The 12,855-nt window shown below is 42.4% G+C and overlaps 1 protein-coding gene and 1 long non-coding RNA gene across 2 annotated transcripts; both read right to left on the reverse strand.

Annotated features, from left to right (window-relative positions):
- Nucleotides 1–2,107: 2,107 nt before the first annotated feature.
- On the reverse strand, nt 2,108–9,846 carry LOC124255902. Its single transcript, XM_046689850.1, has 4 exons — nt 9,657–9,846; nt 6,467–6,751; nt 3,512–3,553; nt 2,108–2,542 (listed from the first exon to the last, which is right to left on the reverse strand). The coding sequence occupies exons 1-4, from the start codon at nt 9,691–9,693 to the stop codon at nt 2,304–2,306; spliced, it is 603 nt and encodes a 200-aa protein (XP_046545806.1). The 5' UTR covers nt 9,694–9,846; the 3' UTR covers nt 2,108–2,303.
- Nucleotides 9,847–9,885: 39 nt separating this feature from the next.
- On the reverse strand, nt 9,886–12,544 carry LOC124255903. Its single transcript, XR_006892785.1, has 3 exons — nt 12,431–12,544; nt 11,198–11,263; nt 9,886–9,956 (listed from the first exon to the last, which is right to left on the reverse strand). It is a non-coding gene; the product is annotated as an uncharacterized LOC124255903 (long non-coding RNA).
- Nucleotides 12,545–12,855: the final 311 nt, after the last annotated feature.

A 12,855-nucleotide genomic window follows, 5' to 3' on the forward strand; every position in this document is an offset into this window, starting at 1 on the left:
ATTTATACAAATAACTATAATGACAACTCTTTGCCTTTTTTAATTTCGTATTGTTTTACGCCGCACTCAACACTTGTACACCCCAGTCAATTCAACCTGTAAATAATTACGAAAAATGCTACAAACGAGCGTTGCAACCGATCCAACCTAGCCCCATAAAGACAAGCAACAACTTGCGGAGGTCGTGTTATAACCCGAGTTTCATATGAGAACCTCAACCCAACATAACATTAAACATAACCATACCCAAACCTCCATAACTGCAATTAGAACAGGGTCCACGTCACCCTAACGTAATGCACACACAATAACACTGTATAGTAGCACTGCGTTAGTGTCATGAATATTCACTGACTCACATTTCGACTATCTAACTTCCTGCATAGCCAAACATTTATTAACTAAATAACCATACTTCATAATCCGAACCTTAAAAAGGATATATTAAGTACTACGTAGGAGATAGTAAGTCCTACGTAGGAGATACTAAGTCCCACGTAGGAGATACCCACTTAGGAGATACTAACTCCTACGTAGGAGATAGTATGCCCTACGTAGGAGATAGTAAGTCCTACGTTGGTGATACTAAGTCCTACGGAGGAGATACTATGTCCTACGTAGGAGATACCCACTTAGGAGATACTAACTCCTACGCAAGAGATGGTATGCCCTACGTAGGAGATAGTAAGTCCTACGATGGTCATACTAAGTCCTACGGAGGAGATAGTATGCCCGACGTAGGAGATAGTAAGTCCTACGTTGGTGATACTAAGTCTTACGAAGGAGATACTAAGTCCTACGTAGGAGATACTAAGTCCTACGTAGGAGATACCCACTTAGGAGATAGTGACCCCACAAAAATATTTCACCGTGGCCCTACTACGCTTCCGTAGTGAGGCCACAATTTGACCTAACACTGACAAAGTTTAAAAAATCTGAAACTAACTAATAACAATATAAACAAGAATATAAACAATTGAAAAGTACATTTAATACATACAAATCCTTTTTACAGATGTGTCCAAGGATGGTGGCGCAGAACAAGCCATATTAACAGCGCTTAAATATATATAAATATATATTCTGACAAACATCCATTATTAATTGAATTATTGAATTATTTAATGATCTTCCTACTGGCCAATAGGACATCTGTTGATTACCCAGCCATGTTGTCATATCTGGTAACACAATGGCCGATCTTGCTGCTAAGGCAGCACTCAACAAATCTGTGACACCACTTCTCATCCCATACTCTGATTACAAAGCTGCCACTAGAACTTATATCCGTGATCTGATGCAGAAGAAGTGGGACGCCCAAGTAGGTGTAAATAAATTACATGAAATAAAACCCTATATTGGTTATACCTGCTTGTGTTGTCAGTCCAGATTTGAAGAAGTCATCATGCGACGATGTCGTATTAGCCAAACAAGATATACTCATGAATACCTATTGATAGGTGAGGATCCTCCGTTTTGAATCTTTTGTGATGAAAGAATCACGGTCAAGTTTGTCTTGCTTGACTGTGTTGAATATTCCATCACAAGGGATAACTATTTCAAATCACGAACTATGAAGGATCTTTTTAATAATATCAGTTCTCGTTTAATTATTGCATTTTAAGAAGAATTAAATTTGTTTAATGATTTGTAAATAGGTAAGTATTTTATCATTGAAGTTTGAATTAATAACTCAGATTGTTAGTGGCTGTATGCTCGAGGCGGGTTAAAGTACTGTAAAGTTATTTTCCTCCTGAGAGGGTACGTAAGTCCCAAGACATTCCCAGTAAATGAAAACCCCACCTTTTTAATCGTAGAATATATGTAATTGTACTATTTGGCTAGATTTGTCTCATTTGCTAACAGCTGACGGGATGATGTAAATCCAGCTAGGGCCAATGCAGGAAGCAAATGTACTGTAAGTCCCGATGGTCCCTAGTATAGTGATCTACCTTCAGTTGTTTTCATATTGTATTGTCATCTATAGTTAAACTGTTTTACATCTAATTACTAGTTTTAAATTTGAATCTGTGATAATCTAGTTATTTTACTGTCCTTCGTTGACAGGTTTTTACAATCTGCCATTAACTACTGTTTATACAATTAATTCTTCTCGACACGATATGGCTGAAATATTGCCGATGTTATGATAAAGTTTAACTCACTCACTCACCCACCCCTCAGTAAGCACAAAGTGTGTCTCCTTCCAGTATGTGCAGGTTGTAGTATCTGTCTGTAGTACAACAGTCCGATGCTGGTACGGAAAGGAGCGTGGGTTCAGTATAGAATGATGTATCTATGACTTAGCCAACAGTTGGGGGTAGGTATTGACCACTTGCATAGCCCACATCATCGACGGTGGCATATCCGTAGTCAGAGGCTGCGCTGCCCGGGACGTATACGGCGCCAAGGTAACCAGCAGGTGGCTGTTTGTTCTGACAGTGATGTCTCCGCAGACATACGATGACAGCGAGGACGTTGATGAGGATCACGACGACACCTACAGTTCCGGCAATGACAACTGTGGAGCGGCAATGTTCCTCTGCAAAAAAAAAACATCTGTCAGAAACGTCTACAGAATTGGTTACAATATATTCCAGGTGTGGGAGATCCTGAGCTTCCAATAGCGTATTACTGTTCACCTATTTGCGACCACCTGCCGTCAGTGATCCACGCAAATAACCCCATCGTTATTTTACATTGTAAACTTAAGGAGGATGTTTTAACGTATAATCGAGTCCCACTTCAAACGGTTCATAAACGTGAAGTTCCGGGTTAGAATATTCATCTTCAGTAGCCCATGCTTGTTGTAAGAGGCGACTAACAGGGTTGGATGGTCAGGTTCGCTGACTTGGATGACACGCGTCATACGTTACCAATTGCGCAGATCGATGTTCATGCTGTTGATAACTTGATTGTCTGGTCCAGACTCGATTATTTACAGACCGCCGCCAGTTAGCTGGAATATTGCTGAGTGCAGCATACAACTAACCTCACTCACTCACTCACTCACTCACTCAAACGGTTCATACAGTGAAATGTATATAAGGAATATATGTATTTACACCCTAGCGCACGTCACATCACGTCAAGTCATATTACGACACTGCATTACTTTCCTCTTGTGATAGATCCACTATCGAGCCTGATTATCCAGGGGTGGAAATAACCCATTGGACGAAGCCCCATTCCAGTGGGGTTTTTTTGTTTTTTCTGTCGGGCAAGCAAATTGGTTTGTTAGACTGTACCAGTGTCCAGTTGACTTTCCAATGTTAATTATGTTGTTTATCTTAAAAAAAATCAACAAGAAAATCGGCCAGTATAGTGGACAAATTATCAGGGCAAGTGATTTTACATGTGCCACTGTACCGGAGTACACTAGCAATTTTAAAGTTATTTCCACCCCTGTTATCTTGTATGTTTCATGTTCAGTCACCATCAAACATGGATTATACATTTTAACAGGCAGTTTAAGGTCAACTATTTCTGCAGTCGATGGACAGTGACATACCTTTACCACTTGTACTGTCGTCATCAAAGGTTTTCACCAGCCCTGAAATGTAAGCAGGTAACAGCAGGGGTTGAACGTGACTAAGGAAATATGAGAACAGGTCAAAAGGGCCAAAGGACAAAAAGGACAAAATTGAAAAGATGAAAAGGGCCAAAGAACTGAGCCCTGCTGCACCCCTGAACCTGTGTTCACGGATCTATGGCCCCACCGCGTGAGTGGAATGATTGATGTGGATGAGTATGTGTGGAGTGATGATGTCTGTAGTGAACTTTCAAAATGTGTGAATTATGAAGAGTTGAACCACTTATGAATATTTGATCACATATGAACAGTCGAATGTATGATGATCGCACTATATATCATTACTGGTGTTACTATTCTAGCCACATAAAGAAACTGTGCATTGTCAAAATATTATCCCAGTTGATAAATACGATAACAATGTCAAAGGTACATATAAACTTTAATGGAGGGATCATGAGACCATAACAAGTCGGGAGAATTTCAATTCAATTGTCCACAAGCGGGACAGGGGTAAAACGACCATGTCACAAGCTCAATAACGGGTATGTCCACCATCCTCAGTGAGAACAGCAGTGCATCGACGATGCATAGAGCCTATCAAACGTGCAAGGAAGGCTTGTGGGATGTCACGCCAGATTTTCTCAAGTCCTGTTGCAAGGTCAAGGACGTTATTTGGCGGATGAGGAAGACGGCGTAGACGTCGATCCATCTCGTCTCAAACATGCTCTATCTGGGAGTAAGTCAACGTTGTGGTGTTGCAAGAAATCCATAGCAACCCTTGCCATATGAGGGCGGACATTGTCCTGTTGGAATGTTAACCAAGGGCCATGACGTTGCAGAAAAGGAATTGCCACAGGTCGAAGAATCTGATCCCTGTAGCCCAAACCAATTAAGTTGCCCTGAACAATCACCAAAGGAGTTCTTTGGGGTGCTGTTAATCCACCCCAAATCATCACTGAACCACCACCAAAGCGATTCCTCTCCAAGACACAGGCCTGTGCATAACGTTCTCCCACGCGTCTATAGGCACGTTGACGTCAATCACTATGGGAAATGTTAAACCTGGACTCATCTGTAAAAACAACATTTCTCCACCAAAACAAGGGTCTGCGGACATGATTTCGGCACTACATTCGGCGAGCTTGTCGATGACGTTGTGTCAGGATAGGCCGTATGGCGGGACGTCGTGGTCTGATCCCGTGATGACGTAAACGTTGTCGAACTCTGTTGGGGTGGATACGGCGAAGTCGTGGGATGGTTCGGGCAGTCATCACTGCAGTCTTAAACCTGTGGCGAAGATGGGTCACCCTTATCCATATGTCCTGTCTTGGCGTTGTTACACGTGGACGTCAGGAACGTGGCCGATCGATGACGTCATTTGTGTTCTGGTAGCGTCTCACCAGTGCAGAAATGGTGTTCCGGTGGCAGTGGAAATGTGCAGCCACTTGTCGTTGAGACATTCCCCCACGGACCATCACAATGGCCTCATGACGTTGTGCAGACGTGAGCCTTGACATGCTATGCGTTTCAATAGCCGTTTAATTTTTTTGAACGATCACAAGAGCAGGGGTTGAGCTTTCCAAAGTGACGGTATTGTGTGGCATTAATTTGCTCTGTTTCTCTTTCCCGGAATGCACGTGCAACAACGTATTGCACGTCTCAAGGACGAACCCACTGACGTCACGGAACGTGGCACGTGAATGCACGTTGGATACATGTCACTAATCTCTGAGTTTGAATCCTTATGTGTCTAAACAGGTTTGATAAATTTAGATTTTAAATGTTTGTATGCACAGTTTCTTTATGTGCCTAGTATACATATTGATACAAATATGATAAAACAGTATGTTCTTTTTGGAATTTGATCTACAGCCCTTTTCACTTAAGTCTATGGCCCTTTTGACTTTTCTTTGACCCTTTTGACTTTTCTTTGGCCCATTTAAATTTTTCAATTTTGGCCCTTTTGTCCTTTGGCCATTTTGACTACAATCAGGGGGAATATAAATAATGTTGGCAATACATGAAACAGCATACCAGGAGAGTTGAACTGTTTCATATCATTGGTATCTAATGGCAAAGTAGGAAGGACTGTCATGCATTTTCTATTGACATGAACTGGGGTCGCACATTAACTGCTGTATCAAGAGACTGTTACAATTACAGGTCTCTACCGAAACTACTCACTATCTCTATAGTTTCACACCAACTGTCCAATGATAATGACGTACCTTTCAATGACGACACGGAACGCCATGTATTGACGTCTTAGTCAGTAACTTTGGCTCAGTGAACTCAAACTAACTGATTCCGTAAGCAAAGAGTGTACACGTTTTTCTTGTCATTGAATATATTATCTTGTCTCACATCACGTCAAAATATGCCGCCACATCATATCGCATCACACCATGTCAGGTCAAATTACATTTCACTGCCATATCACGTCGGTTCATTTCATGTAACAATCCATTAACACAACGTCGTCATGAATCCATGAATTCATGCACTGACACTTATATAAGAAAATCTTGCAACGTCACATCACGTCACGTCATATTACTGCAAGGTATTACTTTCGGCGAGGGGCGGTGGGGTAGCCCTGTGGTTAAAACGTTCGCTCATCACGCCGAAGACCCTCTTTGGATTTCCACATGGGTACAATGTGTGAAACCCATTTATGGTGTTCCCCTCCGTGATATTGCTGGAATATTGCTAAAAGCGGCGTAAAACCATATTCAGTCACTAACTACTTTCACCGACAGACTGATGACAAGTAACGTCATGTCACGTCCTTTCAGCTTCCGTCACCATCATTACCTTACATCGCTTCATGCCAAGCCACGTGATGCCATGTGTCATCATTCTACCATCTTATCCAATATCAGCATCCATGAATTGAACCTGTGTTCAACATTCAAATTGTATTACACTCACTCAGTTGTTGAATCTCTTCACATGGTAACGCTTGTCTGTATCCTCCACAGATGAAGACCAGTTTCACTTCCCCGAGGTGGGACTCAGTCAGATTGAATATGACATCTGTGTTCACCGTCCATTGTGAGCTGTTCCAACCCGTTTGAATGTTTCCTGTTTGCAACTGAAACTGGGCCGACTCAGAACAGTAGTCTCCAGTTACGTTCACCTTCAACGCCACTTCCTCGTCCCCGGTGAAGTCACTGTCATCATTCTGCCTTCTTGTTATAGTGCATGCTGGGAATTCTGTAACAAATCAAGTCAGTTAGCAAATGTTTCTCGCCAGCCATAAAGATTGCAGTGGAGGTACACATGGCTGATTCATTAGCCTACATGGTCAAGTTAAGAAGCGGTGAAATAGGTACTGTACGTGTAAAGTGACCTGCATGTACGTGTCTGTGTAGCCCTTGGTTCTATTATTCATCCATATCTCATCACACCATATCAACACCAACACATCCATATCCCATCACACCACGTCACCATCAACAAATCCATATCCTATCACACGACGTCACCATCAACACATCCATATTCCATCACACCATGTGTACATCAACACATCCATATCCCATCCAAAATCGTCATCAACACATCCATATCTCATCACACCATGTGTACATCAACGAATCCATATCCTATCACACCACGTCACCATCAACACATCCATACCCCATCACACCACGTCACCATCAACACATCCATATCCCATCACACCACGTTGACAACCACACATCCATATCCCATCACACCACGTCAACACGAACCCATCCATATCCCATCACACTACGTTGACATCAACCCATCCATATCCCATCACACCACGTCAACACGAACCCATCCATATCCCATCACGCAACGTCAACATGAACCCATCCATATCCCATCACCCCACGTCAACACGAACCCATCCATATCCCATCACACCACGTCAACACGAAGCCATCCATATCCCATCACACCACGTTGACATCAACCCATCCATATCCCACCACACCACGACAACACAACCCATCCATATCCCATCACGCCACGTCAACACGAACTCATCCATATCCTATCACACCACGTCAACACGAACCCATCCGAATCCCATCACACCACGTCAACATGAACCCATCCATATCCCATCACACTACGTTGACAGCAACCCATCCATATCCCACCACACCACGTCAACACGAACCCATCCATATCCCATCACGCAACGTCAACACGAACCCTTCCATATCCCATCACACAACGTCAACACGAACCCATCCATATCCCATCACACCACGTCAACACGAACCCATCCATATCCCATCACACCATGTCACCATCAACCCATCCATATCCCACCACACCACGACAACACAACCCATCCATATCCCATCACGCCACGTCAACACGAACCCATCCATATCCTATCACACCACGTTGACATCAACCCATCCATATCCTCTCACACCTCGTTGACATCAAAACACCATGTGTACATCAACAGATCCATATCCTATCACACCACGTCACCATTAACACATCCATACCCCATCACACCACGTCACCATCAACCCTTCCATATCCCACCACACCACGTTGACATCAACACATCAATTTCCCGCGTTACCACGTCAACACGAACCCATTCATATTCCACCACACCACGTCAGCACGAACCCATGCATATCCCATCACACCACGTTGACATCAACACATCCATATCCATCACGCCTCGCCACCATCAACACACCCATATCCCATCACCTCACGTCGACATGAAAACATCCATATCCCATCACACCACGTTGACATTAACATATCCATATCCTATCACCTCATGTCAACAGCATCGCATCCATATCCCATCACACCACGTTGACATCAACATATCCATATCCCTTAACACCACGTTGACATCAACATATCCATATCCCTTAACACCACGTTGACATCAACATATCCATATCCCCTCACACCTTGTTGACATCAACACACCATGTCTGCATCAACACATCCATATCTCAACACACCACGTTCACATCAACACACCCATATCCCATCACACCACGTCAACACGAAACCATCCATATCCCATCAAACCATGCATAGATCAACCCATCCATATCCCATCACACCTCGTCAACATCAACCCATCCATATCCCAACCCACCTCGTTGACATCAACACACCCATATCCCATCACAGCATGTCATCAACCCATCCATTCCGGACGATTATCAGTTTGCGGTGAACAAAGCAGAACAAGAACATGTTCCTGATATAGTCGGATTCAGCATGTACAATCGGACGTGCCTTTAACATAGCATAGATAGTTACAGTGATATTACTATTAGATTGTAATCTCAGTGGTGACCACGACCTGTGTTTTTAATCATTGTTTTAGGGTTTCATCACACAAATAGCATTCAGCTGTTTCAAAGCAAAGAAATAACTGTCAATACTTTAATGAAGCAGCAGTTATGATTGTATTTCTTACACAAAGGTACCTGTTATTCAGACTACATGCAGCTTCCCTGTTGTTCAGATGGTGTCTATGTGTGTTCAGAGCTTGACATGACAACATCACATATTTGTACAAGCCTAATACTGAATACAGCTGATGAAGGTATCTACATTGTGTCAATGCTTAGTAGAAGATCAATAAACACACGTCTACTTACTTGCCACAGGACCCGGGAAGATCCGGGTTAGAATATTGATCTTCAGTAACCCATGCTTGTCGTAAAAGGCGACTAAAGGGATCGGGTGGTCAGGCTCGCTGACTTGGTTGACACATGTCATCGGTTCCCAATTGCTCAGATCGATGCTCATGCTGTTGATCACTGGATTGTCTGCTCCAGACTCGATTATTTACAGACCGCCGCCATATAGCTGGAATAGTGCGGCGTAAAACTAAACTCACTCACTCACTTGCCAGTCATCTGGCAGCCAGGAAAACAACAAACACGTGATCATGATGTCTACTTACTTACCACAGTCATCTGACAGCCAGGACAACAACAAACACCTGTACATGATGTCTGCTTACTTGTCACAGTCATCTGGCAGCCAGGACAACAACAAACACCTGTACATGATGTCTACTTACTTGCCACAGTCATCGGGCAGCTTGAACAACAACAAACACGTGTACATGATGTCTACTTACTTGCCACAGTCATCTGGCAGCTAGGAGGATCGGGCATATCGCAATCACTGCTACATTTCCAGGTACCAGCGTGTGACTTCAACAAGGCAGTTATGGTGAGAACACTGGAGGTGGTATTGATGACAGACGCTGTGAAGTTGCCAGTGTTTATGCAATACCCCGCTGTTGTGTTACATGATTCTGCTGTGTGTCCATTGGGTGTAATGAAGGAGTGGCTTCTACTTGCATCTATGCAGGTCAGGTTTGTGGGAGCCCCAAGCAGACCGATTTCTGGACACAATAACCTTCCCTCCACCGCAACTGCTGGTGTCAGTGAAAGTAAATAGACATATGTCGGTTAAAGGAAACATTAGCCTCCTTGGGAGTATATGCATTTAGTTATATTAGAATATTAACGATTAGTTAATTTGTCATGACTAATGTCAAATATCAAAAGTGCTTTTGAAAGGAACAGATTTGTTGGAGTGTCAAGCAGCCATGAATACACAATGGTATTTAGAAAGTGGTGAAATGTAACATATGCTATGTTTGGGATTACGCTTTCTCAATAAAGTATAGATTCTAGTATTTTCGTTTGTTTGAGTCCTATCCCGGGTTCGAACCCATACGCTCAAAGCCAGGTACCTGATCGCCAGCACACAAAGTCTGCCGCACAACCGGCTCACCCACTGCGGCTTCTCAAGCAGACAGTTTCAGGACACAATATCCTTCCCTCATCAGTACGTCAGTGTGTCAGTGAAAGTATAATACGTTAAGGAAACGTTAATGTCCTTTGTCAAATAAACTCGCGGGCGAAAGAAACGTCACCTTGCTTTTTTAACAGGTCACACACAAAAAAACTCAGATTTTGGAAATTTAACAATCATATGTGAAAGATTAATGGATTTACACCATTCTGGATGATGAAAGTGTGAACTACAGATATGAATAATCACTACGTGTACGATAAAAGATAAAAAAAAGTCATTTTGGTGACGTTTCTTTCGCCCGTAAGGTTACATAATCTTTATGAGCTGCATGATGAAACACACACTGGTACAGACAACATACCAGTCACAAGAAGCACAAGGGTAATGGCGCCCATCACTGGTACAGACAACGTACCAGTCACAAGAAGCACAAGGGTAATGGCGCCCATCACTGGTACAGACAACATACCAGTCACAAGAAGCACAAGGGTAATGGCGCCCATCACTGGTACAGACAACATACCAGTCACAAGAAGCTAATAAGGGTAATGGCGCCCATCACTGGTTCAGACAACATACCAGTCACAAGAAGCACAAGGGTAATGGCGCCCATCACTGGTACAGACAACATACCAGTCACAAGAAGCACAAGGGTAATGGCGCCCATCACTGGTACAGACAACATACCAGTCACAAGAAGCACAAGGGTAATGGCGCCCATCACTGGTACAGACAACGTACCAGTCACAAGAAGCTTACAAAGGGTAATGGCGCCCATCACTGGTACAGACAACATACCAGTCACAAGAAGCACAAAGGTAATGGCGCCCATCACTGGTACAGACAACATACCAGTCACAAGAAGCACAAGGGTAATGGCGCCCATCACTGGTGCAGGGGCTCTGTTCAGTAAGTAGCCTGTAAGTAAAGAGTTACGAATGATAGGGCTATTCATATCTATAGCCACAATCAACTCAAGCAGACAAGGGGCGGTGGGGTAGCCTGATGGTTAAAGCGCCCCTCGTCACGCTGAAACCCGTTTTTGATTCCTCCCACATGGGTAAAATGGTGTCCCCAGCTGTGATATTGCTGGAATAGTGCTGAAAGTGGTGTAAAACTACACACACTCACTCACAAGCAAACAAACAAAACTAATGTTAAGACCTTCTAAACTTCAAAGGGCTGTTCTTTTAATGTTTTTTTCATTTCAGATGTTAGGTCTATGAATGGCATTTAGAAGTTATACACATAAAGAAGAGAGTTTAATGCATGTTAACTTCTTTATTATGAGGAACACAATGTTTCGGGGTATATCCTTACTCCTTGTATGAGTGAGTGAGTGAGTGAGTGAGTGAGTGAGTTAAAGTTACATCGGTAATATTTCAGCCATCAATATCGTGACTAAACCTAGTTAAAAATTCATAATACATACATGTAACACATAAAATCCTGTCAACGCAGGACAGTACTAGATCCCTCGTTGGTTTCACAAAATTCTTAGGATTTTACAAAATCCTCAAAATCAACGACAATTTTATTTGACATATTCCCTTAAATGAATATAGCGCATTCTCAGTGTTTGTTTTCACAATACTGCTTGTATTAAGTACAGACAAAACGTGTCAAAATCATAAGAAAAATACCCTTAATAGATTTAAAATAGCTGTATAAATATGTCATAAAATATCAAATAATTCAATGAAAATCAAAAGAAAAATAACCTTTATAGATTTAAAATAGTTGCATAAATATGTCATATAAAATATCAGCTAATTTGACATATTCACTGTTACATATAGATAACTGTTTCTGGGTGAGACAGTCCGAATCGGGAGGCTGGAACATGGCATAAACCAATTTGCTTAAGATTACCAGAAAGTATGCAGAAAAATATAACATAAAAACAGTTGCATTTGTCTCATTTTCTAGGTCAGGCCGACTACTTTTTGACCGACACTCAATTAATTAATGTCCCTGTAGTGAAAGTTTACCTTCACAATTATTCAAACAAAACGACAATTTAAGTATTTATAATAAATCAATAATTAACGGAATCATATACGACCTAAACATACTAGTACTTACTTTACCAATTCGCAGAGCTGATCAGATTAACTGCCAGTGACCTCAAGCGCATGATCTGTCCCAAGTAAAGATGAAAAAGGCTTTCACTGGTTTGCGGTCCCAAACCCTCCAACATACAGCCCACAAATTATCTGATTGAAATACTTCCTCCTTCCCGTTTTTTGATGTGTTTGTCGTCACGCAGGAAATTTCATCAGTGTTGAACATTGACTCACGGTTTCAATTAATATGAAACAAGTAGTAGAACAGTCCTTTGTTATTAGCTCCGTGGAGTTTAAAAGGTCTTAACATTTTGTTTTGTTTCCTTGTGAGTGAGACACCGATATCATGGCTGGGGACACCAGAAATGGGCTTCACACATTCTACCCATGTGGGGAATCGAACCCGGGACATCGGCGTGACGAGCGAACGCTTTAACCACCTTC

The sequence above is a fragment of the Haliotis rubra genome, unplaced genomic scaffold, assembly GCF_003918875.1.
Source record: "Haliotis rubra isolate DU_JTF1 unplaced genomic scaffold, ASM391887v1 Scf611, whole genome shotgun sequence".
NCBI classification, from domain to species: domain Eukaryota; kingdom Metazoa; phylum Mollusca; class Gastropoda; order Lepetellida; family Haliotidae; genus Haliotis; species Haliotis rubra.